At 43.5% G+C, this 26,693-nt stretch overlaps 2 protein-coding genes and 1 long non-coding RNA gene across 11 annotated transcripts; 1 reads left to right on the forward strand and 2 right to left on the reverse strand.

Moving 5' to 3' along the window:
• Positions 1–29: 29 nt before the first annotated feature.
• On the reverse strand, positions 30–9,372 carry LOC309634768 (uncharacterized protein; the record flags this gene model as incomplete). Its single annotated transcript, XM_082405181.1, has 2 exons — positions 30–8,920; positions 9,057–9,372. The coding sequence occupies 2 exons, from the start codon at positions 9,370–9,372 to the stop codon at positions 8,793–8,795; spliced, it is 444 nt and encodes a 147-aa protein (XP_082261307.1). The 3' UTR covers positions 30–8,792.
• ZBTB24 (zinc finger and BTB domain containing 24) lies at positions 9,202–24,492 on the forward strand. 9 transcript variants are annotated; one of them, XR_014248195.1, is made up of 7 exons: positions 9,202–9,352; positions 10,019–11,002; positions 13,379–13,546; positions 14,046–14,129; positions 14,814–14,897; positions 20,284–20,619; positions 22,578–23,256. XR_014248195.1 is itself a non-coding variant. In XM_082404753.1 (7 exons), the coding sequence occupies exons 2-7, from the start codon at positions 10,048–10,050 to the stop codon at positions 24,164–24,166; spliced, it is 2,094 nt and encodes a 697-aa protein (XP_082260879.1). In that variant the 5' UTR covers positions 9,202–9,352; positions 10,019–10,047; the 3' UTR covers positions 24,167–24,492. The 9 variants fall into 9 exon arrangements, 6 of the variants coding, with proteins under 6 accessions (XP_082260879.1, XP_082260883.1, XP_082260880.1 ...); XM_082404753.1 differs by lacking the exon at positions 20,284–20,619 and adding an exon at positions 23,446–24,492 and having other exon boundaries at positions 22,578–22,659; XM_082404757.1 differs by lacking the exon at positions 20,284–20,619 and adding an exon at positions 23,263–23,433 and having other exon boundaries at positions 22,578–22,659.
• LOC309634649 lies at positions 15,169–20,277 on the reverse strand. The gene is made up of 2 exons (XR_014248282.1): positions 20,000–20,277; positions 15,169–19,618 (listed from the first exon to the last, which is right to left on the reverse strand). It is a non-coding gene; the product is annotated as an uncharacterized lncRNA (long non-coding RNA).
• Positions 24,493–26,693: the final 2,201 nt, after the last annotated feature.

Raw genomic sequence — 26,693 nt, forward strand, 5'->3', positions numbered from 1 at the left:
TGTGTGTCTGTGTAGTAAGAATGCTTAAGAATCACTGTTAGCAAATTTCAAGTATCATGACAATATTACTAACTATAGTTACCATGCTCTACATTAGATCCTCAGAATTTATTCATCTTATACCTGAAAGTTTGTACCCTTTGATCAATATCTCCTATTTCTCCCCTCCCCCCAACCCCTAGCAACCACTCTTCCACTCTCTGCTTCTATGAGTCTGACCTTTTTTTTTTTTTTAGATTCCACATATAAATGATACCATACAGTATTTGTCTTTCTCTGTCTGGCTTATTTCATTTAGCATAATGCTCTTCAGATTCATTCATGTTGTCTTTGATACCTACAATTTCAACAACGTTAATTAAAAACTAGAAGCCTGTTTTATATATATTTTATATGATATATTTAATAATAAAACAAGTTTTAAACAAAAGCTAGAAGCCTATTGTCAAAGTTAGGATAAACCCCAAAAGTCTTTGAAGAGTTACTGATATACCCGTAGGTGAATCATTATTTTTTCAGGAGACTGGGAGCTGTCAGTAGCTACCAAGTTTTACCAGCAACGTTAAGGTGCCACTCACTCTTCTCTTCCCAGTGCTGAATACTGCTAATTTACCATCTTCCCATAGTGTTCTTAACATGTCCACAGGCCTCCTCAGCCACTGTGTTTTCTTCTATGGGTATAAGAAGTTTCCTTTAGCAATTAAACCCAAACTTTATTGCTTCAGCTCCCTCACCTTTATGAAGGGCAGTAGTCATGCAAAGTACCCCCAGGTATCTCTTGAGAGGCAGGGAGTATCTCATAGGCTCCAGAGCAAGTCCACACCCACTGGATATCTGCCATCTTCTGGGGATCTTGTTCTCTAATATGGCTTCACTCTGAGAACTGTACAAACCCAAGGGTGTGAGAAATCTCATCCATCATTGTTCTGGAGCTGCTGAGTCTACACAGAAGTGGGATGAATGCTTCCTCTCTCCTGAGGAGGGAGAAACTTAATCCCTGAGCTGAGCAAGGGACCAAATGCCATGGCTCCCTTTTCATCCCTGTCTCCACAGAGTCTCTTCTTTCAAGTAAATCTGTTTAATAGAGTGCAGCAGGTAGGAGCATTGGGTAGGGTGTGGGGAATCAAATTTCCAGAGCAGCTTATAGCTCTGGACATTCCAGGTCCCTAACACTCGCATGCAAATTACAGTTCATTACATGTAGGACTCTATTTAGAATAACCACAGACAGGGCTACCATTCCAGGCTGTTTGCTGTGTGCTACTGGCTTTACATACACTATCTCATTAAATTCTTACACATTGTATTAATACACACGAGAAGAGTTTCTTACCCAAGATCACATAAGTAGTAGAATCCAGATTCAGACCCTGATCAGACTAACTCCAGAACCTTGCTCTTCCTTTACCATCTCCTACACTGTAAGTCCATCTTGGAAACCACCATAATGGTGTCAGTATTCTTGGGGCATTTCATTGGCCAGAGTCCTTTGGGCACTCGTGCATGCATGTGCGTGTGCGTGTGCGTGTACTTTAGAATATAAAAATATTACAGAAGACTCAGGAAAATTTTTTCCGTTGAACCCAAGACTCCCTAGCCCCACCCCCTACATGCATTCACACCCCACCTGTAATGGTTGCAAGTTGTGTTTTCTTTAGCAAGTTAGGTCAAGAGGTCTGTGTCCCTAGGAAGGGAGAATGACATTTCTCCAATGAGAAAGGAGAACATGCATCATTTAAAAACCTGTTATTGAAATCTTTTGTTTAGAAATTATGCTTGCATATTATTATAAATAATCCATCAACTGGTGTCCTGAATACGATGAAAGAATATTCTGACTGGGTGTCAAGGGACCGTGAATTTCTTCCCTGAGTGAAGCAGTAAGAGAGTGAGTGGCCAGCCCTCGGTGCTCACTGGGGCTCATTACCCCCATGCTCAAGGATGCCACCCGACCACTTCAGGAAGAGGCTGAGGCAATGCCCATCCAAGGGTCAGGGAGAGTGCTCAAGCAACCTGTGCCTCTTACATAGCTTGTCTAGATGTCATATTTACTACAACTAAAAGAACACATGATTTCACCCAGGAAGGAGAGGTAGTGCCCATTTGACAGACCCTAAGATAAAAAGTAATATAATTACAGTCAATGAAATATGGAAAAGTAGGCAAAGGATTTTGCACTTCCTTTCCAATTAACACTCAGATACATCAAGTGGATATACTATATTTGACCATTCCTATTGCTGGACTATGTACTGTTGTACTATATTTTAAAATGCTGTAATGAAACTTTTTTCACCATATTTGGGATTATTAGCCTGATATAAATTCTGGGAAACAAAAGTACAGGGTGAAAGGATATGAATTTTAAAAAAATAAGATGATGATACTAAATGATAGTAATAAAAGTGGTGCTCTTGGACACTCCTGGGAACACTGTGAATTGCTATTTGGAAGGCAGCTTAGTAACAGGAATTGAGACCCATAAGAATAAATGGGTGGAAAGCAAACACCTTGTTACTTTAACTTGAATTAATAGTGATATTGAACATTATTACATAGGTTGGTCATCAGTTGCATTTCTTCTTTTGTGAATTATTATTTCATGCCCTTTGCTCATACTCATTGGGTATTTTTAAATTGTTTTGCATGAATTCTTTATGTAATATACACAGTAAATAAGTCCTATTTTTTAGGTATCAAAGTAAGAGCTGTTCATCCTCCTCTTATGATATTGAATACTTTTCTAAGCTCTGGAAGTTTTTCCATCTTCAGAGATTTAATCAATATTCTATTTTGTTTTCTTTGTGTGTGTGTGTGTGTGTGTGTGTGTGTGTTTATATTTAATTCTTTAAGCCGCCAAGAATTAATTTCAGGATATGTTGTGAGCTGTGGTTTTAAATTCTTCAAAACTCAAAGTAATAAATACTATGGTTTTTCAAAAACATTTTCAGTTTTATTATATATTTCATTTTATTCTCAGTGCATTTATTAAAAGTTTTCATAAATTCATTGGTGAAGGAGAAGGAGTTCAAGAACAGGGAAAAAGTGAGAGATATATTTTATATATGTATGCCTCAGTCTCATTGTGGGTGATTTTTTTTGTTTTATCTTTTTTGGTCTTTTTGTTTTGCTTTTACAAATGAAGGCCTGAGTAGAGGTATATCTACAAAGCCTGAGGGCCCTTAATTATGGGTGGTTCTGGGAATAATACTTAGAAGGGTAACATCTGAATTTAATGGACCTTTCAAAATTGAGATTCTAACCAGGAGGTGAAAGTCATTCCAAGGCTTAAGGAACACATATATTCCCCAAACCTGTGAGCCAGGCATGTTGAAATCTGCTTAACCTATACAGGCATGTGCATATTTACAAGGAACTCTCCCAGTCTAGGGTAAGAGATAAAAATATAAACAGATACACACCACCCCTGTGTACTGCAGGAGATATGGAGCCTAGAAACTGGAGCACTACTGAATTAGTGCTATAAAATCCCTGTAAAGTGCTTTATAGTCCCTAGAAAATGCCCCATTGGCATTGAACATTGTCAGTTGCCTTTCTGTTCCCTTCAAATCCCTTTCAGTCATAATGAGCCTTGGACTATAATTTCTTCCAGCTACAGTTATCAGTCAGCTATCATAGCCTACAAAGATGTTTTCTGATGCCCTTTGTAATGGCAAAGGGCTTTCACCAACCTTCACTTGCCAGCTGATCATGGCCCTCTCCTTCCTTCAAACTCCTGCCAAGTTCTCCATTGACCCAATCCACCCAGAAGCTGGTATGTGCTGGGCTCTGCTGATGAAGTCCTTGCAACCTCCCAGGGCCAAAGATGGAGACAAAGGTGGACAATGGATTTGGTGGAGAAAGAGAAAAACTCCCTCTTTATCAATATTCACTCTGTAAGTGATCTTACTTACAACAATTTATAGTCTATACCCTGATAACTCAAATATTAATATCTCAAGTTCTTTTCTCACCTCTGAACTCCAGACTCTTATCTATAATTGCCTACTGTATATCTTTACTTAGTTATCTAGTTGACATCTCAAATTCAATATGTCCACCCCATACTTGTTATCCACCCAACCTCTCTTCCTCCAGTTTTCCACCAGATCAGTTAATGGTAATACTGTATACTCAGTTGATTTGGCCTCACACCTAGGGATTAACCTTGATCACATTCCTTCCCTCACTCCCAACATCCACTCTCTCAACAAGCCCTGTCAAAGAGAACTACCTCCAAAGTATACCATGAGTCTGGACTTTTCTCATGTTTTGCACTGATTTCACCTAGTCTCTATACCTCTACTCATGTCCCTCTAGGATCTACTTTTCATCTAGTACCTGGATACTCTTAAAATACATAAATCAGGTTCATCAGTCCCATTTTAAAATCTTCCAATGGCCCCCTATCTCAGTTAAAATAAAATCAAAATTCCTTACTCTTGGTATATGTTAATTTTATGTGTCAATTTGGAGGGTGTTTTTGGATGAGATTAAAATGTAAACCAATGACCTCTGAGTAAGCAGATTGCCCTCCATAATGTCAGTGGGTCTTATCTAATCAGTTGAAGATGTGCATAGAACAAAAATACCAGCCTCCCCAAGCAAAAGAGAATCTTCTAGCAGCATGCCTTCAGACTTCATCTACACCATCAGCTCTTCTGGGTCTTGAGCCTGCTGGCCTATACTGCAGATTTAAGACTTCCCAGCCTCCATAATCATATGAGCTAATTTCTTATAATAAATCTAAATCTCTATATATCCTATTGGTTCTGTTTCTCTGGATAACTCTGACTAATACAGCATAAAGGGCCTTGTAAGGGCCCTGCCTAACTTTTCAACATATTCTCCAATTCTTTTTTATCTGTTCCTTCCTTCTTTTGTATTGACTAAGGACTTTTTAATTGTTTTCTCCTCTAAGGGTTTTGAAGTGCCTGCATTCTATTTATATCCATTGAGTGGTTACCACTATTCTTAACATGCATACTTAGTCTAAAGGCAATCAATACCTCTATCCTTAAAACACTTAATACCAATCACCAGCTCCCATCTTAAATGCTATTTTTATTCAATATTTTAGATCTAGTCTACTTGTTTACTATCCAAATTAGGCATTTTCTTTTCATAATCAGTGTTTGTTTAGATTTTTCATTTTTCGTCTCTCACCATTCCATCTTACATCTCAGACTTTCCTCCTAGCATTATTTTCCTTCCTAGAGTAGGGTTTGTTGACAGTTAATGATTTCAGTTTTTGTTTGTCCAAAAAAACAAAATTTTTTTTGGCTGCATTGTGTGGCTTGTGGGATCTTAGTTTCCCAACCAGGGATTGAACCTGGGCCCTCGAAAGTGAAAGCGCCAAGTCCTAACCACTGGACCACCAGGGACTTCCCCTCCAAAATTTTTTTGATTTTTCCCTTGTTCCTTATGATAATTTTATGGTATACAAAATAGAAACAGACAATCTGAATAGGCCTATATTGATAATGAAACTTAATCAATAAATAATAACCTTCCAAAATAGAAAGCATCAGGCTCAGATGGGTTCACTGGTGATTTCCACCAGACGTTTAAAGAAGAAACTATGTCAGTTCTCTATAGTCACTTTCAGAAGACAGAGGCAGAGGGAATACTTCCTAGTTCATTCCATGAGGCCAACGTTACCCTAATACCAAAACCTGACAAAGACATTACAAGAAAACTACGGACCAATATCTCTCATGAACATAGATGCAAAAATCCTCAACAAAAATATTAGCAAATTGAGTCCAACAGGTATAAAAAGAATTATACGCCACAACCAAGTGGAATTTTATCCCAGATATGCAAGACTGGTTCAACATTCAAATATCAATTAATGTAGACCATCATATTAACAGGTTGAAGAGGAAAAATCACATGATCATATTAATAGATGCAGAAAAAGAATTTGACAAAATCCAACACCCGTTCATGATAAAAATTCTCGGTGAAATAGGACTAGAGGAGAATTTCCTTACTTGTTAAACAGCATTTACAAAAATCCACAGCTTACATCATACCTAATTGTGAGAAACTAGATTTCCCACTAAGATCAGAAATAAGGCAAGGATGTACCCTCTCACTACTCTTTTTCAATATCACACTGGAAGTCCTAGCTAATGCAGTAAGACAAGAAAAGAAGATAAAAGGTATACTGATCGGGGAGGAGGAATTTTTTTTTTATTCATAGATGACAATGACTATCTATATAGAAAATCCAAAAGAATCAACAACAACAACAAAACCTCCTGGAATTAATAGGTGATTACAGCATGATGGCAGGATATTAGGTTAATATACAAAAATCAGTTGTTTTCGTATATATTGGCAATGAACAAGTAGAAGTTGAAATTAAAAACAATACCATTTATATTAGCACCCAAATAAAATAAGTACTAAGGTATAAATCTAACAAAATATGTAAAATATCTATATGAAGAAAACTACAAAACTCTGATGAATGAAATCAAAGAACTAAAGAAATGGAGAGATATTCCATGTTCTGAGTAGGAAGATTCAATATTGTCAAGATGTTAGTTCTTCCCAACTTGATCTATATATTCAATGCAATCCCAATCACAATCTCAGTAAGTTGTTTTGTGGATATCTACAAATTGATTCTAAAGTTTATTTGGAGAGGCAAAAAACACAGAATAGCCAGCACAATACTGAAGGAGAAGCCCAAAGTCAGAAGACTAACACTACCTGACTACAAGAGTATAAGCTACTGTAGTTGTCTTGGGGAAAGAATAGATGAATAGATCAATGAAACAGAAAAAGGAGCCCAGAAATATACCCACATAAATATAGTCAACTGATCTTTGACAAAGGAGCAAAGGCAATACAATGGAGCAAAAATGGTCTTCGCAACAAATGATGCTAAAACAACTGGACATCACATGTAAAACAATGAATCTAGACACAGACCTTACACCCTTCACAAAAATTAACTCAAAATGGATCACAGATCAAAATGTAAAACATAAAACTATAAAACTCCTAGGAGATAACATAGGAGAATACCTGGATGATCTTCAGTATGGCAATGACTTTTTAGATACAACACCAAAAGCATGACCTGTGAAAGAAATGATAAGCTGGGCTTCATTAAAATTAAAAACCTCTGCTGTGCAAAAGGCACTGTCAAGATAATGAGAAGACAAACCACAGACTGGGAGAGAATATTTGTGAAAGACATACCTGATAAATGACTGCTATTCAACATGTACAAAGAACTCTTAAAACTCAGCAATAAGAAAATGAAGAACCCAGTCAAAAAATGGGCAAAAGCCCTGAACAGACACTTCACTAAAGATATGCAGATGGAAAATAAGTATATAAAAAGATACCCCATGTAATATGTCATTAGGGAAATGCAAATTAAAACAACGAGATACCACTACACAGCTATTAGAATGGCCAAAATCCAGAACACTGGTAAGGACATGGAGCAACAGGAACTCTGATTCATTACTAGGAGTGCAAAACGGTGCAGTCACTTTGAAAGATGCCTTGTCAGTTTCTCACAAAACTAAACATACTTTTACCATATGATCCAGCAGTAGCACTCCTTGGTATTTACCCAGATGAGTTGAAAACTTATGTGTAAACACACACACACACACACACACACACACACACACACACACACACACACACAAGATGCTTAGAGCAGCCCTATTCATAATTGGCAAAGCTTGGAAGTAACCAAGACTTCTTTCATTAGGTGAATGGATAAACTGTGGTACATCAAGGGAATTCCCTGGTGGTCCAGTGGTTAGGACTCTGTGCTTCCACTGCTGAGGGCATGGGTTCCATCCCTGGTTGGGAAACTAAGATCCCACATGCTGCAGGGCCAAAAGGAAAAAAAAAAAAACAAACAACCCGTGGTACATTCAGACAATGGAATGTTATTCAAAAGAAATGAGCTATCAAGCCATGAAAAGATATGGAGGAAACTTCAATGCATATCACTATGTGAACGAAGCTAATCTGAAAAGGCTACATACCATATCATTCCAGCTATATGACATTCTGGGAAAGACAAAACTATGGAGACAGTAAAATGATCAGTGGTTGGACTCCGAAAATCCTGGGGTTTAGAGGCAATTCAGGACAATGGGGGAAATGTCAAAGAAGAGGCTAATTTTAATAAAAACTAGTAAAATTTTTAAAGAGCTGGGAGGTAATTATGCCCACAGTTTCAAATTCTTGGAGACTAGAGATGGCAAGCTGGGGATCTGGAAGGGTGTGTTGGGGGGTATAAATTATAAACAATTAGGTGTTAGTGAAGCATAAGTTGAAGGAAAATGCTGAAATAATTGGAGAGAGAAGTAGGAGGGGACTGAATTGGGGTGGGGCTTGTAGGCCATATCCAGAAGCTAGGCCTTTATCAGGAGGGTACAAAGGAGCCACAATGGATCCCAAGCAGGGCAGTGACTTCAGTCTCTGGATGTGATTTGCATTTGGAAAGATCTCCTGTATTCCCGTGTATTGGAGGGAACAACACTGCAACTTAGGCTAGTTAGAAACCCTTAATAGTCTACTGAAGAAAGATGCTGAAAGTCCGAACGATAATGATCATTTTAATGATAGTAGACATGAATTAAACAATTAAGCCCATTTCATACTTAATCTTGTTTACCCCACAGCCACCCAGTGTTGGCACTGGTGTCAACTTCTCCATTTCACAAGTAAGGTAAACAAGGTTGAGAGGATAAGTAACTTGATCAAGATCACTCAGTACCCAGATCTGTTTAACTGCAGCGCTCTCTTCACGCCCTTGGACTCAGGCATTGGATGATGGTTTTGATGCTGATGATGACGGTGAATGTAAAGGCGATGATGACGGTGAATGTAAAGGCGCTTTCATTCATTCGGCACACAGAGTCCTGAAAGCCGGCTTCAGCGTCCAGAAAGGAGAAAAGACAAAACTGATTAAGGTGTCAGTGAGCAGCTAATAGGATATAAAACTTCCATAACTGCAGAGGACAACGCCGCTACTGCCCGCCGCCCCCCACTAACCGCAAACACCAGACCTGCCAGGACTCTGCTGGCGGCGCCTCCGGGGGACCTCAGGCTCCACTCCACCCCGCCCCGCCCCCGGGCGCCTCCGCGGGCCACGTGGTCCGGCGTCCGCGCAGGCGGGTCCCAGCGCCGGCGCTTCCGTGTTGGCTGCGGCGACGGCGGCGGCGCAGGGGCAGAAGCCGCGCGGCGCAGAGACGGCAGCGGCTTCCCGGGCGGAGCTGGGGGCCTGGGCGGGCCCGGCGTGGGTGCGCCCGCCAGGCCCCGGGTGGGCCACCCGCGATCTGGACTCTGCTGGGCGTCCGGAGAGGTAGGTCCGCCACTGGCCATCCGTCGGTGGCGCGGCACCGCGGCCGTGTCGACCCCTCCCCAGCCGGCAGCTCCCGGGCCCGGCCCGAGAGGTCCAGGGTCGGAGGTAGGGGCCTCCCCGGCGGCCCGCTCCCAGCTCGGCGGGCTCCGGGGACTCGCCCTCCCGCAGCTCCCCGCACCGTTGGGCGCCAGCCTGGGCGGTCCGCGCCGCCTTTCCAGAGGGAGGCCGGATGTGCCTTACGTTATTATTACTTCATTGCAGCTACCCCAATTCACTTCGTTTTTCTTCGCTCTTTCTACTTTTGTGTCACAGGCAAAATGGCTAATAATATGTAAAATCGACGACACTGTAGTTTTCATTCTGATATTTATGCAACTATGGAAAGTTAGTGCAGGGAAGGACTTTAGAGATGGTTGATCCCAATTCCTTCATTTTACAGAGCAGAAAACAGACCCTGAGAGGTCACGTGGATGTCGGAAGTTCACCCAGCTGGGTAATGGTACAATAGGAATGAGAACCCAAAGCTAAGTTTTTAAATAGTCTTTTAAAAGTGGTAAATGATGAAATTTAGCCAACAAAGTGAAGTGACTAGTAGGTTCCTTTGGGCTGGGATTAATCTTGTTAGAGAATGCCTCTTCCTTTTTAAACATTATTTTCTTATTTCAGGTTTAATTCTTCTTGGGCTTCTAAAGAAAATGGCAGAAACATCATCAGAGCCTTCTGGGCAGCTGGTTGTACACTCAGACACTCACAGTGACACCATCCTGGCCAGTTTCGAGGACCAGAGGAAGAAAGGCTTCCTCTGTGACATTACTTTAATCGTGGAGAATGTGCATTTCCGGGCCCACAAAGCCTTACTTGCTGCCAGTAGTGAATACTTCTCAATGATGTTTGCTGAAGAGGGGGAGATTGGCCAGTCCATTTATATGCTGGAAGGCATGGTTGCCGACACGTTTAGTATCCTGCTGGAATTTATCTACACGGGTTGTCTCCAGGCCAGTGAGAAAAGTACAGAACAAATCTTGGCTACTGCCCAGTTCTTAAAAGTCTATGACCTGGTAAAGGCTTACACAGACTTTCAAAATAATCATAGCTCCCCAAAGCCACCGACTTTGAACACAGCTGGTGCTCCAGTGGTTGTTATTTCTAATAAGAAAAATGATCATCCAAAGCGGAAACGGGGAAGACCAAGAAAAGTCAACAGTCTGCAGGAGGGGAAATCAGAACTGGCTGCAGAGGAAGAAATACAGTTGAGAGTGAACAATTCAGTTCAGAATAGACAAAACTTTGTGGTTAAAGAGGGAGACGATGGTGTACTGAATGAACAGATGCCAGCAAAAGAATTGGAAGAATCTGAGCCGGCTTGTGAGCCAGGTGGAGGGGAGGAAATGCCAGCTGAAAAAGATGAGAACTGTGATCCCAAGACCCAGGATGGGCAGGACAACCAGAATCGGTGCAGCAAGCGGAGGATTCGGAGGTCCGTCAAACTGAAAGATTACAAACTTGTTGGGGATGAAGACGACCAGGGTTCAGCCAAGAGGGTCTGTGGAAGGAGGAAGCGCCCCGGTGGCCCTGAGGCCCGTTGTAAAGACTGTGGCAAAGTGTTTAAGTATAATCACTTTTTAGCAATCCACCAGAGAAGCCACACGGGTAATTACTCTTTCACAGCTTATTGGAATGTGTTTTGGAGAAGTAACAATAATAACAGCTTTCATTTATTGTGCAATGTCTATGTGATGGGCATTGTAATAATGTATACGTGTTATTGCGTTGAATTCTCACAACAGTCCTGTGAGACAGTTAATACTGTGCAGATGAAAAGACTTAAGTCTAGAAAGCTGAAGGTAACTTGCCCAGGGCATCCATATAGTGACAGGTGGGATTTGAACCCAAGGAACCTGATTCCAGAACCTCTCTACTTATTTGAAGTTGTTGGTTCAAGGCTTGAATGTCCAGGAATCAAGCTGTAGCCAAATTTAATGTGCTTTATGATTCTTGAAGATTCCTCATCTTGACCATAGCTGTGTTTTTGCCCAGATCTGTCTGGACAGCTCTCTCACTCAGCCATCTAGCTGTAAATGTCTTTTCCTTTTTGGTCCCTCCAGCCCCATGCTGGCCAATAGCTCTTTTGTGAGGATGGAAATGTTCTATATCTATGCTGTCCATTTTGGTGGCCACTAGCCACTTGTGTATTTTGAGCACTTGACATGTGGTGAGTGTGACTAAAGAACTGAATATTTTATTTTAATTAATTTGAATAGCCACCATTCAGGTGGAGGCTAGGCGGACAGTGCAGCCCTAGCCGGAAATCCCTCCTCCTTTGAGCTCTCTCTCATGTACCTAACTCACTCTGCTTTGGGTCAGGCTGTAGTTATATACCTGTAATCTACCCCTCAACCTAATTGTAAGCATACGTATAGGGTCTGGTACTTAAAACTTCTGTCATCCAGCAGCCTGCTGTCTTATGACCTGGCAGCATCCAGCAGTGGGGTTCTCAGCCTGGCTGCATGTTACAGTCTCCGAGGGAGCTTCTGAAACTACCAGGGCCTGGGTCCCAGCCCCGGAGCTTCTGATTTCATTGCCTGGAGTGTTGGTGTTTTTAAAAGCTCCCCGGAGATTTCAAGTACAGATAGACTGAGAACCCTGAATTTTGGTTCTTTGAACACAATAGACACTTGAGAAATATTTGTTGAACCGTGACAGAGGCTAGTTTAAGGAGTTAAGTAGTTCTACAAGATTCATTAAGGAAAACAGCGTGTAGCATCTTCCCTTTTCCCCGTGGTTTCTGCAATTTTGCATTGAATCACTTTAGTGTGGGTCTCTTTTCTTCCATTTGAGTGGTTACCAGTAGATCCATACAGTCTGGAAAACCACCTTTTAGTTCCAGAAGAATTTCCTGAATTATTTCATAGATGATTCCCCTCTGTTTGCTCTGCTCTCTCCTTCTGGAACTCCTCCTGTTTGGATGTTGCACCTCCTGGACTCATCCTCTAATTTTCTTATCTTTTGTCTCCTGTTTTCCACCTCTTTCTGCTCTACTTTTTGGGAGATTTCCACTTTACCTTTCAACTTTTATTGTTTTTCTGTTTCTACTCTTATTTTTCTTTACTTCTAGGAGCTCTTTTGTCCTTTAAATTCTTTTTTTGTTTGTTTTTAATTAGAATCCTCTGTGAACCTGTTAATAACAACATTTACTTATTTGTTAATTTTTAATGCTTTCTTCACTCTGGGCAGTCTCTGTTTTCTGCAAGTTGCTTTTTCTCTTATCCGTTTTGGTATCTATTTCTACTACTAAAGGCCTTCCTTGACTGTCTGGTGATTTCTTTTTAATCATATTTGATTACATGCAAGAATGGTTTGCTAAAAGCTACTGGCAACACTGCAGATGTAGACAGGGCCTGTAGGCATCTTGCTGATATCCGGCATCACATTTTCAGCTCTCTTACCGCTGGCCCTTCGCATTCCAGGAGAGGATGCTCCACGTCCCACCTGGAGGCTGTGGGCCTGGCTGCCAGCATCTAGCGCAGGAGGGGGCAGAAGGCTGGGGGGAGTCTCATCCCAGATGTAAACTTTGACTTGCTCTCCCTGTGGTAGTGGCACTCCACTGCGCTAGGAGACCTCTAACCCGGGGACCCCTAGTCCAGAGGTCCTTCATCTGATTTACCCTCTTCAGAGAACAATCTCCATCTTCTGCTGAGGAGAGGGTCAGTCTCCTGGTTACATGGAGTAGGAGACTGGACCTGGGGTGCCTAACTACCTTTGAAACAGACTGTCATTTATCCTCCCTCACCCCTATTTTCAGAGATAACAGGTGCCACCAATTCCTGACCTTGTGGAGACTCTGTCTTAAATTAGGTTGTGTGTATCTCAGCGCTCCTCACCGCTGGCATAGGACTCGTCTAGCTCCATCTTGCAAACCGTTATTGCTGATGTTGTCTCTCCTGTTCACTGTCGTTTTAATTTGGGAGGGGACAGAAGGATGTGCAGATTCTTGCTTACGTCATGTTTCTGGGGCTCTTATTCCAGGGGAGCGACCTTTCAAATGTAATGAGTGTGGAAAAGGCTTTGCCCAGAAGCACTCCCTGCAGGTCCACACCCGGATGCACACAGGCGAGCGGCCGTACACCTGCACCGTGTGCAGCAAGGCTCTGACCACCAAGCACTCGCTGCTGGAGCACATGAGCCTGCACTCAGGTAGCGGGCTTGCGCCGGGGAGCCGGCTGCCACCAGGTTCCCATTCCTGGGGTGGGCGTTACCGTGATCTAAATGGTCTTTTCTCAGCCTCGTATCATTCCCCACATGATATCACTGAAAGACAGAATTGTGCACCTGTCAGAGCGTAGTTTAGAGTTCTGCACAGCGTTGAGCCTTAAACTAGGGTTTATAAACTGGCTGCCGCGAGTGCAGTGTGCAGTCATGACTTGTTCAAGCACCAGAGTTTAGAATTATTTTACTTCGGATGCCTTTGGGGGGGAACTTGAATTCTCCAGTTCTGCCCCAGTCTCCACCACTCCCTGTTGCCTTACATGCTTTTGCACATTTATGTTACTGTGGTAGACTCTGAAGGCATTTGGGTTTGTAGACAAGTCACTTGTGTTATTTGTAGAAAATGGGGACCTGGGCCCACTGGGATACTTACCTTATTAGTGAGCATTCTAGTTCTTTATAGTGTTTTACGTGTTTTGTTTGGCAGGACAGAAGTCTTTTACATGTGATCAGTGTGGAAAATATTTCAGCCAGAAAAGACAACTAAAGAGCCATTACCGAGTTCATACAGGTACAATAAAGTGAGAGAAAATTTGGATTGGTTGGGGGAGAAACGCAAATACAAATTGTTTCCGAAACAGTAGGTTCATATTGTAGAAGATAAATGAGTTTTTAGGGAAATAGTTCTTAAAAAGCAATCTAAATTTGGTGTCCTTGGGTTACTCTCTACTACCTTGTGATTTATATTAAATTTCTATATTGCAGTTTCGGTGCCACACGCAGAAACCCTGCAAAACTGGTATTGTTCAAGGCACCGCGTGACTAAGAGGGCACCAGTCGGTTGGTTGTTAGTGGTGCCTGGACAGAGGTGTCACCAGCCCATAGCCGTCAGTCCAGGCTTTCTGCAGCCTGGCTCCACCCATTGTCCTTTTTTCTTTCCTGCCAACTGATAATAAATGAAGGGGGGATTGGGAGCATCATTTGAGATCGGTTGCCCACAGTGACACCAGTGCGTTGAGGGAAAAAGGAGATCACACTTAGGGAGACTGGAAGGGTCCCACCTCTGTTGGGGAAGCAGTGAGTCGAGATGCCTAGGAAACTATTAACTGTTACCAAATTTAATTTAAAAATTGTTGTGTTATTAAAGTACCATATTTAAAGTGATTATTTTTCAGGGAAGTGCTTTAACACAAATCACTGAAGAAATGCAGGGACAGCATATATGCACTGACACTTTTTTTATTGTTGCGACAAGGCCACTCGTTACCGGAATGTAACCACTGCCGCCGCAAATTCATGGATGTGTCTCAGCTAAAGAAACATCTACGGACACACACGGGTAAAAGTCCGCCTCACCCTGTCTTTCTGGTGTGCTTTATGTTTTTAGGGGAGCGAGAAATGAAGTACTGGGAGTCCCCTCCTCAGACTGAGTTTTTGTAAATTGTGTGGGAATTTTATAAGTAGATCACGTAAAAAGCCCAGGCAGAATGCTGTCGCACAATCCTGTGGGGACATCCCATGTCTGTAGGTTAGCAAAATGGAGCGTACTTACTGAGCATTGTTCGTAAATGAAACCTCATCTAATACCACAAAATAGTACAGTCTGAATCAGGTTGCGTGTTTAAATTTTAATTTACCTCAGCATTGAAGATTATCAAGATAAATTTTTTAGAAAACGAAACAGACACTAAGGCAGCACAGGCACTGAGGATTTTTCCACTTTCTCTCCTAGAACCAGTACTTATAACTTAAGCATCACCACCTCTAGAAAAATCAGTTTCCAGGATGAAGAGGAGGCAGGATCAATTAGGGCAGATCAAATTCTTTCATTTAAGATCAGAAAAGTAAAAACGTGGGCCTTTTAGAACTTTGGGTAAGAAGCTTTTCTTAAAAAGAAACATTTCTTAAAAAGAAACCTGTTAGTTTTTCTAAGAAAAACTTCCCATTCTAGATTGATAGTTTAATGATTCTGTTAAATTGTCTACCAACATTATATATCAGATTGCTTTATGTTGCTTTGGACATTTTTTTGAAAACACATGTTTTTCTCAAAGTCATTTACTTTCTTAAATATCTCATAGGGTATGAGTTTTATGAAAATGGATCTCTATACAGTCTTTCTATAGACATCATTAATAGGTTCTGTGAAATTTAATTCATCCACTTAACACATATTTACTGAACAGTACCAGGCACTGGGTACCAGGCACTGTTGTGGGCCCTGAGGATACAGCACTGCCTGAGATGGACAGAGCCCCTGGTCTTGAGGGGTTAACATTCAAACAGGAGACAAAGAACAAGCGAGTGAGTAACCTGTTAGGTGGGGGTAAGTGCTCTGAAGAACTAAACGCAGGGACAGGAGGCAGGAGGGGCAGCTGCCCTTTGACATGGGGGCTTGTACGGGTAGGCCTTGCTGATGAGGTGCCAGCTTGGATGGAGATCTGCGTGCTGTGGGGAGTGAGCGAGCCGTCGTGTCTACCCCGGAGAAGAGCGTCCCGGGCAGAGCAGACCGAGGTGCAGGGTCGTGCCGGGGCAGAGCCAGGGCGGTGGGAGTAGGAGGGTGCAGTGTGGGTGGACATCAGAGGCTGCTGGAGCCCGTGTGACACGGGGTTCCCGGCCTGGCTGTGTGCTTCGACCCCCTGAGAAGCTTTAAAAAAGACAAAGCCTGGTCCCACCCCCAGAGATTCTGATTGAAGTGACTGGGGAGGAGGCCTTGGAATTGGCATTTTTAAAAGCTCCCCAGGTTTTTCTAGTGTGCGCTGAGGCCTAAGAACTTCTGAAGGCACAGTAAAGACTTTGGATTTTATTCCGAATGGGATGGCTTTACTGCGGGGAGTGACATGATGTAACACAGAATTTTAATAGGATCACAGCAGCCGCCGTGTGGGGTGAGGCAGGGGTGCAGGCGCCCGTAGGAGGGTGGAGAGACCCATTAGGAGGCGGTGCCGGGACAGGGGCTTGGCGCAGGGCGGCAGTGGTGGGGAGGCGGCGAGTGCCCCAGCTCCAGATGTATTCGGAAGGAAGACTCCCGTGATGGGCCCACGATTGGATATGGGGGTGAGAGGAGGGGAGGCGGAAGCGGCCGGAAGGGTGAGAACCCGGGGAAGGCGGAGGGACAGATGGAGAGTTAGACTTTAGACACGTGGGGCGTGAGACGGCCGTTTGGCACCCAGGTGCACGAGCGGAGGAGACGGCTGGGTATCTGTGTCCGAGCTCAGGGGGCACCGCGAGCAGCGGTCGAGATTCCCGTGCTTACACACAGGCCTGTAGGCAGCGTGTGGGGCTCTGAAGAGAACCCCCACGGGAGGGCGGAGGTGGAGGAGAGCCGAGCTGCCTCGGTTACGTGGCGCAGTGCCCAGGGTGAGACGTTTCATCTTCTGAGCATAAGGTGTCAGTGAGGCTTCTGGTCTTTCTGAGGAGAACCAGGCCTTGAACTGGGGGTGAAAGCAACACGAGTCCTGTCTCCAGGATCCCAGCAAACTCTGCTCCACCCGCTGCCCTGAGGAGCAGAAGAGAGAAGTGGAGGATGCGATGGGTAGGAGAGGAGAGACGCGGGGACTCTGTAAAGTGGTTTGTCTGACTTAGAGATAAGAGGTCAAACCCATCAAAAGATTGGGCTCTTGGAAGCAGAGACTGTGCCCCATCTGTCCTTAGCCTGGAGAATATGCACGACATTGGTGTTGAAAAGAGTTGGGGTGCCGCTCGCCTGCTTCCCGGGCAGAGAGGAAGGTTTGGGAGAGGCTGCCTGGCCGAGCTGGCGCTCAGCCTCCGCGGACAGTGGTGAGAACAGCCGCTGGCAGGACAGGCGGGTCCTGCCGAGAGGGCCACGCCCATTAGAAAACCAAGAGTCTCTTCTCAGCTCTTTAAGTGCAAACTCTCTCTGGGTTAGATATCCTTTGCCAAGCACAAAAAATCAGAGATAAACAAGAGGTGCTTTCTTCCCTAGGGGGCATGTTCAGTGGCGAGGGGATGGATGCAATTTGAAATGCCAGCAAGGTGACAGGCAGTGCCAACGAGGTCGCTGCAGCTCAGTTTTTTCCCCATACCTGGAGCTGGTCAGGCTTCCAGGAACTGAGCCAAGCCATGCCAAGCAAAGGAGTGATAAACCATCAAGTGTGTTCACTTAACAAAGGGACTGCACCTTTCTGCTGTCTGCAGAACCGCCTTCCTGACATCACTGTACCTGCAAACCAAGTTAGTGATCCCAAGATTGCTTGGTGAGCTGGGGGCAAGTTCAGAGAATTAGCCCAGGTCATGGAGAAGCCTGGTGTGTGGCCTCTGACCACAGTACACACAGTAGAGTCCCAGCCCTCCAGTGTCCCTGTCCCTTGTGTGGTGTTAGGTAAACACTGATCCACCCCTGCGGGCTCCCACTTACTCCCAGGTAGATCCCCTGCCTGTGACACAGTTAATTGAGCCACAGCTTTCATTCACAGCCTCATTTTGTTGGATGGGATTTGAAGCTTCCTAAATCTCAGCCACGTTTTCAGACTATCCATTAACGTTGCTCGTCCCCAACTTTGAGAGACCTGGGGGCCCATAACTGTAACATACCCTTCCAGAGTCTACATGTGATCTAGTAAGAACCTCAGTACAGCGTGATACGAGCCCCAGTAGAGGTGTGAACATAAGGACAGAAGTGTTTCACTTGCCCTGGGAAGGTCTGGGAAAGCGTCCCAGAGGAAGGACCTGAGTCTTGAAGCCAGAGTAAGTGCTAGACAGACAGAGGAATCTGGAAGAGGTGTTTCCAGACAGGAACAGGATGCGTGGGGTTGACGATGTGAGAGGCCGGCATCCGGGGGCCATAGTGAGGAATTCCATGGTGAACAGCTAGAGTGAGACTGCTGACAAGGGGCAGGCCCCTGGTGAAGCGGGGGGTGGACTTTGGGCAGAGAGGAGGCATATTTTGGTTCGTGCATAGAAAAGGACTCAGGCAGCCCCCAGGAGGATGGTCAGAGAGGGAGGGTCCTGGGGATGAGCCAGTTACCAGGCTCTGGGGAAGAAAGATGAAGGCCTTCAAATCAAGAGAGTGGACAGAAGAGATGTACTTAAGAGATTTTTAGTCTAGGAAAAAAGAGTCACTGCATATGTGGCGAAGTGTTAATAGCCCAAATATGGGAACATGAGTGCCCCAGGAGAAAACTGGGCAGGAGGACCTGAAAGGCATATCACAGAAAAAGACATAGGAATGGCCAGTAGACGTCTGAAACAATGTTAACTGCATTAATTGTCAGAGAAGAAGAAATGTGCATTTCTTTTGGCCCGTTAGATTGACAAATATGTGAGGAAATGGGCATCTTTAAGTTCTGTTGATGGGAAAGGAATTTGGGAACTTCCTGGAAAGAACTTTGGCAATATGAATCAAAAGGTAAGCTGTCCAGTTGTGAAAAGATGTTTGCATAAGCATGTTCATCATAAGCAGGATTGTTTATAATGTCACAAGCTTAAAAGTGACCTAAATGTCCCTCAGTAAGGGATTAGTTAGGCAAATTTTGGACAAGATACATAGTGGAACACAAAACACCCTTTTAAAATGTTTGTTTTTAACCCTTTTTTTAAGATGCATTTTCCATTCCCATTTGATGTTACAGACCAGCATGCACTGGCTCATCTCATGGTGCACATAGTATATCACCTGCGTGCGTGCACAGAGACGCCTGTAAAGGTGTTCCTCACAGTGTGAGGTGGCGATCTACAGGGGAATTCTGAGTGTTTTTTGTACACTTTGTGCTTTTCAGTATTATTTGAGTCTTCTACAGTGAACATTGTTGATTTTTGAAGAAAAGGAAAGCAGCTGTTTGAGGAATTTAAACGTACAGAGCTAGATTGCCAGTCGAATGTGCACTCGGAGCAGACTGGACTGTCGGCCCTGGCTGGGTCAGGGGCTGGACGCTGCTGCGTTAACCAAGATGGCCACATGGGTTTGAGCCAATGGGGTCGGAAACCCGGCCATGATACCCAACAAGCCCGCAGGAGCCGGTACCGTCTGGAGCTGGGATGGGGATTCACAGGTCGCCAGAGTGGCGTGGGATGAGTGGCATGTACAGCTGAGGAGAGGGTCTGGAAGGAAAGCTTCTGAGTTACTTAAATATTTCTGTCAGCATCCCCCTGGGTGGAACCTATAGTCATACTCGTGTCTCTGCCCTGTCCTTTCATTGCCATTGTCTGATCCTCCTGTAACCAACTCCCTTCTGGCCCCGCTGCCACCCAGGCCCTGTCACCTCACCTTTTCTCTTTCCTCTCCGTCTGCTTCCTGCACCTCCTGGTCCAGGCCTCGGCACTGTGGCTTAGACTGTTACACAGATTCCTACAGCCGCCCCTACCCACCGTCCCCACATATATTTTCTCAGTACTTTGTCCTGTCTGTCCTCTGCTAAAAACTTCCAGAAGTCCCACGGGTCCTCTGCCTGGAATTTACGGCTCTTCGTGGCCTGGCCTCACCTTTTAGGTCCCAGGCTCCTCAGAGTGAATCCTCATCCCTCTTTGTCCTCGCTGTGGTCATTTCCGACACCCGCTGTGTGGTCATTCTGCTTATCCTAGTACCTGAATGGGGCCCCTCTCCAGTCCAGCCAGCTCCTGCCTCGTCCTCACCCATCCTCTCCGCAGTATTGTTGATACCACTCATTTGAGTGTTTAGTCAGCTGCAGCCCTGCTGCGGTACCTGATTACCATGTGTATCTTTTTCAGGCTGTGATCCTGTCTTTTGTTTCCTTTCTGTTTCTCAGCCCTGTGCTTTGTTGAGGGTCCGTCCGTCCTCGTAGAGCTGAGGCAAAGGAAGAAGGAGTGTGTCGGTGAACCGGAGGCAGTGGAGCCGTGTAACCATTACCAGAACAAGTTAGGAACCAGAGGAGTAGGAAGACTTTCCCCAGATTCACGTTGGCTAGGAAAATTTGCCTTCTTACTGTGCTCGAGGATATTTCTGGAAAGAATTTCCAGTATTGAAAACATTTGCCAACAGAATCCCTGAGGTGTTGCAACCCCAGATGGAATTGAATGATAACGTGAACGTTGTTATATGTGCTCCCCACACAGAACTTTACAGTGACGAGCGGACAGAGCAGGTACTCAGTCTTGGAATTGGGAGAGGGAGAAAAACCGAGATCAGAATAGAACGCAGCTCTGGTTGGAAAGCCATGGAAAGAATGGCAGTGGCCTGGTTTTAACCTTTGGAGTGGTAAGAGTTACTGCTGCAAAGATGCAGACTCACCCAAATTGTCACAAGTGTCCTCTGCCTAGATTGAACTTGGGGAAACATCTCACCTGAATTTTCTAGTAGATGCTGTGAAAGGGAAGCTACCTGACCATCCCCCACTTCACTCATCCCTTGTTGTTATATAGTTAAGTGGGATTTTGCTTTTTTCTTTTTCTTTTTTTTTTTCAAATTCATAGTTCCCTTGCCTGCATTAGGATCACTTAGTTGCATTTCTGGAGGGCATGGCAGTCTGTCATTGTATGTGCAGTGTATAAACTAGTGCTAAATAAATGCTGTTGAAGCCTTATTAAAATTGTCAGGGACTTCCCTGGTGAAGCAGGGTTCGAGCCCTGGTCCGGGAAGATCCCACACGCCGCGGAGCAACTAAGCCCGTGCGCCGCAACTACTGAGACTGCGCTCTAGAGCCTGTGAGCCACAACTACTGAGGCCATGCGCCTAGAGCCCGTGCTCCACAACAAGAGAAGCCACCGCGATGAGAGGTCCGTGCACCGCAATGAAAAGTAGGCCCCTCTCACCGCAACTAGAAAAAGCCTGTGCGCGATAACAGAGACCCAACGCGGCCATAAATAGATAGATAGATAGATAGATAGATATATTTATTTCTTTAAAAAAAAAATTTGCCAGACCCCACTAGGGGTCTGGAGCAGTCACGACATCTTATGTGGGCCTTAGTTCCCACTCTGTGAAATTCATTTACTCAACAAGGATTTCTGGAACAGTGTGCGAGGCCCAGTTCTAGGCACTGGGGTCCTAGGAGTAGGCAGACCCACAAATCATCCTACATAAGAATGGGAGAGATAGGTAATAAATACCATACAGTATATAAGGTGGCGATAGCATTGTGGGAAAACTGACTTGGAAAGTGGACCAAGGCGTGCTGGGGCGGTGCTTTGGGTGGTGATAAAGCCTCACTGGTAATGTGACACTTGAGCAGAGACTTGAAGGCAGTGTGGAGAGTGAACCACACTGGGAGACCCTGGGGGAGACATGCCAGGGAGAGGGGATGATGAGTGCGAGGGCCCTGAGCGTGGCTTGCTTGGGGTGTGGTGTTCAGGGGCTCTCCAGAGACTGTGTGGTGAGCAGGGGAGAGTGCCCGGTGAGGTTAGGCAGGTTTGGGGCGAGGAGTGGCAGTGGGTGGACAGATCTGTCAGAGCTGTGGTTCCTTGTAGGCCCAGGGCTTTGGCTTTTATCTCTGGATGGGATGGGGAGCCGCTAAAGCACTTGCAGCAGAGCGTGATAGGATCTGACTGTGTAAAGGGTCACTCCAGTTGCCTCATTCATTGTGGACAACAGAGAAGCAGAGCAGAAGTGGGCAAACTCACGAGGAGCCTGCTGCAGGGAGGTGATGGCGGCCTGGGCCAGGGGTGGCAGTGGAGGTGGTGAGAAGTGGTCAGGTTCTGGATACACTGGGAAGGTAGATATAAATGTGAATAATCCATAAGTCACCCTAGTACTCAGGGGGCCTTGGGAAGGTCAAGCAGTAAAGTGTGGGAGTGTAAGTTACCTAAGGGTGGACTGTACAGGAGCGAATGTGTTTCCTTCGTAGAATCACTTACCTCCTTGTTTCAGTGTTTAAGTGTTTGAGGGAAAGAACCGTACCCACTTTCCCTGTATCCTCCTGGCACCTAGGACACAGTGCTCAGGTACGTAGTAGGTGCTGGCTAAGTGCTTCATTCATTCACTCATGCTTATTGAGGGTTCAAGTGTTATTGCCTTTGTTCTTTTTTATATTGTGAAACTATGGGGTGGTTTTTGCTTTTTGTTTTATTTTGGATGTATATTTCTGAACGCTTTCCCCTTTTTTAGGTGAGAAGCCATTTACTTGTGAAATCTGTGGCAAATCTTTCACAGCAAAGAGTTCTCTTCAGACCCACATCAGGATCCATCGGTAAAGTTTTGCAGATCCTTTTCTCACATGGAGTCCTCATCCAACCCTGGCATTCAGTAGGGTGACATACATTCCCTATATAGTCCTTTTCCCCAAATTATTACTCTAGTAGAATTTCCTGGGCAGTTTATTATTTTGTTTTATCTTTTCAATAAAGAAATTCCTCACTTAGGCCAAATCAGGAAAACTGATTCTGGCCAGCAAAAGTTTGTGTTATTGATGTCATTTCTTAAATTTTGATTTATCTTCAATCAAAACTAAATATTAAATTTAATATTTTCTGAATAAATTATTTGTTCACACAACTTATTTCCAGATTTGATTTAGTAGTTCTTCTAACACAAATAATTAGGGGCTACTCAAATTTTTAATATTGAAATCAATCATATATATTTATTTGGCTTCTAGAATCTAAAAATTGGCTGTGAGAACTAAAAACAAAAAAGAACTTGGTGTGTAATTTATTACTATTTACCTTCTTATCTGAAATACACACTGTGGAATCATCAAGTTTTATCATATCTGACCCAGCGTCACAGCCCCATCTACCACCTGTCCTCAAACACCCCTCCCTGCCATTGTTTTGTTTTTTTTTTTCTTAAGATTAGAAACTGAAGCCCATGGCAGGCGTGACTTGCTCCAAGTACTTAAGTTAGTAAGAGAACCCATGACTTATGCTTCCAGTCAGGTTGATTTTCCTCTCTTCTTGACTGCTTCTCCCTAAATGATCAGGAAGTGATAAATAGATCTTCCTGTTTTTAAAATGAAATGTATACTTTCTCGTAGAGGAGAAAAGCCATATTCCTGTACCGTGTGTGGCAAATCCTTCTCTGACTCGAGTGCCAAGAGGAGACACTGCATTCTGCACACGGGCAAAAAGCCTTTCTCCTGCCCTGAGTGTAACTTACAGTTTGCTCGCTTAGACAACTTGAAGGCTCACTTAAAAATTCATAGCAAAGAGAAACATGCGTCCGATGCCAGCAGCGTTTCCGGCAATAATAATGCTGAAGAGGTCAGGAATATTCTTCAGCTACAGCCCTATCAACTCTCTACCTCCGGAGAGCAGGAAATTCAGCTTCTTGTAACTGATTCTGTACATAACATCAATTTCATGCCTGGTCCCAGCCAAGGAATCAGCATCGTCACTGCAGAGAGTTCCCAGAACATGACGGCAGAACAGGCTGCTAACCTCACCCTGCTCACGCAGCAGCCAGAGCAACTGCAGAACTTAATTCTTTCAGCTCAACAGGAGCAAACAGAACACATTCAAAGCCTCAATATGATTGAAAGCCAGATGGAACCCTCACAGACCGAGCCAGTGCACGTCATCACACTCTCCAAGGAAACTCTGGAACATCTTCACGCCCATCAAGAGCAAACAGGGGAGCTCCATTTAGCAAGTGCTTCAGATCCGGCTCAGCACCTACAGCTGACACAGGAGCCTGCTCCGCCACCAGCCACCCACCAGGTGCCGCAGTCCACGCCGCTCGGCCAGGAGCAGAGCTGACCCAAACACGTGCCTGACTGCTCCGCCGGTCTCTTCTCCGTCAGCCCGCTGTGACTGGATTGTGTGCTTCAAGTCAGGCTTTCTGCAACGCTCACTCACAGATTCTTACAGAGATGTGGTAGCTCACTGAGCTGGCCGATAGCGTCCATCCAAGAGGCAAGATGTGTATATCGTGTCTTATATCTAATACTGATTTGGATTTAGCATTTCAATATCGATGAATGGTTTTCATTTTCATTTACTACATCTCTTAAAGACTTGTGTAACTTTTCTTTGGGGGGCATTGCATTAAACTTTTCTGTGAGTATTAAATGTTCACAGCCATAGTTATGGTCTTGCTGACTTTTCCAGTTTTTTTTTTTAGAATGAAGAAAATCATATGTTGTATTGGGTACAATGGTTCATTGTCCCTTCCCCCTTAGGCAACACAATTGCCACTACATGACAAGTTGGGGCCGAATATGACAGATTACAACTCTGGGGACTCTGACCTTTTAATAACTTCCAATCCCCTAAGACAGAGTAATTTCTCAAGATTTAATCTCTGTGTGGTACCGTGGGCTCATCATGTAGTGTTTAAGATAGAGTCAAAGACATGTGACCTAAATGTCTATTTTAACTCAAAATTCACAAAACAAGAAAGCCAAAAGAATAGGATTATTTTTTAAATTCTAAACTCGACTTTTCTGAGAAACATAGATTTACATGTTTTTTAAAAGCAGGTTGTTAAAAATTTAAAAGTCTAATTAAAGTATGAAATTGGATCAAGATATTCACCCCAAATAAATTCTGAATTTTTGTCAGCTTTGATATTTGATCTCCATGAGGAAGTTAAAGCTTTCTTAACTATCCTGGAGTATAAAATTCAGTGTAATTTATGTTAAATATACTCTACTGGATTCTAATTGATCTCTGAAAATGTTGATCTATGTATTGTGTCTGATAACTTTTTAGATAGGAACTTATAATCTATTTTTATTACAAAGTAGGTTAAATCTCACAAAATAGACACATAATTTTTAAAAGTAAATTCTCCTAATCTTAAAAATAATTTTGAGCCTCAGAGACTTAGTAGCCAGTGTGTGTCTGTAATTGTGTGATTTTAAATAATCGTCAGAAGATTAAATTATGTTTGGGTTAAGTTTTTTCCAGCTCAGCCTATTTTATTGAAAACGTTGACCACTTTCTCTCAAGTAAACTGGTAGAAGATTTTTGAGAAAAGGTGGGCACTAGTGTATGTTAATTAACATAATGCTGGTGGAGAGTAGGGGTAATCGCCCCTAAAATCAACAGGATCTTCATGTCAGTCACTCTTTGTTTTAGAGATCTTTGATTTCCACCTGAGTCAAATAAGTGTTTGGAGGTTAAAGTAATACAGAATTGTTAAGGTTTGAGAGAAGATGAAAGCAGTTTTCTGACATATCTAGCAAAGTATATTCTACTGTATATAATTCAAAAATTCATAAATGATTTATATGTGTCAACCAAGGTATGTTAAATTAGGCCTGACTAGAGATATAATTTTTACAAATACACTTATGCCCTAAATATTATTTCAGGTTCTTGACTTTAGTCATTTAAACTATTTACCTTATTGTTAAAGTGCAGTGTTTTTACCAGCTTTTCAAAGCCTACTGGCCCACATTTTCGCCAGGAGATATATAGTATTAAAGCAGATAAATGCTTAACTACTCACTCTGGGTAGCTGGATAATTATTCAGGAAGTATGGTCATATGACTATTTACAAGTCAAGTTTAACTAGCTTTATGACAGTCTGCCTCTGCGCTAAGGGAAATGTAATGTGAGCCACATGTGTAATTTAAAATTTTCTGGTAGCCACGTTAAAAACATAAAAAGAAAGTGGTGAGATTAAAATCGCTTATTTAATCCAACATGTGCCAAATATTTCAGCATGTAAATATTCAATATTAAAATATAATAATATTTGACATTCATTTTTTCATACTACATCTTCAAAATCTGGTGTGTATTTTACATTTACTGCACACTCAGTTTGGATGCTAATGTTCATGGGACACACTTGATCTGTTTTTAGGATTTATACAATTTACAGTTGAAAACCTAGATTCACATATTCATGTAGTTTCAGACATAATTTTTTCCCCAATAACAAACAAGTATCAGTTTTTAAATTTATATTAGAATTAATTAAAAATAAAACCTAGTTCCTCAGTCACACTAGCCACATTGTGAGCACTTGGTAGCCACATGTGGCTAGTGGCTCCTGTGGCACAGGCCTACCCGTCTCTAGCGTGAGAGCCAGTCTCAGCCATAAAAATCTCTTCCGGAAGAGTTCTGGGTTATCTGACCAGCTGTCAAAGGGAAGTGAGAAAAGGATAGCTTTATAAATCAAGCCGCTCTTCTGTGTCCCAAATATACATTCTGCCCCTTTGAAGGAAGTCCTCAATTTTACGGTTTCATTGGTTTTTTTGTTTGTTTGTTTTGGCCGTGCCGTGCAGCATGCAGGATCTTAGTTCCCCGACGAGGGATCAAACCTGTGCCCCC

Source organism: Balaenoptera borealis, assembly GCF_965194805.1.
Source record: "Balaenoptera borealis genome assembly, chromosome: 9".
Classification (NCBI taxonomy): Eukaryota; Metazoa; Chordata; class Mammalia; order Artiodactyla; family Balaenopteridae; genus Balaenoptera; species Balaenoptera borealis.

What these genes read in the sequence shown, in the direction of transcription:
- ZBTB24 (XM_082404753.1), top strand. Translation starts at nt 10,048, where the DNA reads ATGGCAGAAACATCATCAGAGCCTTCTGGGCAGCTGGTTGTACACTCA. An exon ending in CCATTACCGAGTTCATACAG is followed by an intron (nt 14,130 to 14,813) that starts GTACAATAAAGT and finishes TGTTGCGACAAG; the next exon opens with GCCACTCGTTACCGGAATGT. An exon ending in ACATCTACGGACACACACGG is followed by an intron (nt 14,898 to 22,577) that starts GTAAAAGTCCGC and finishes CCCCTTTTTTAG; the next exon opens with GTGAGAAGCCATTTACTTGT.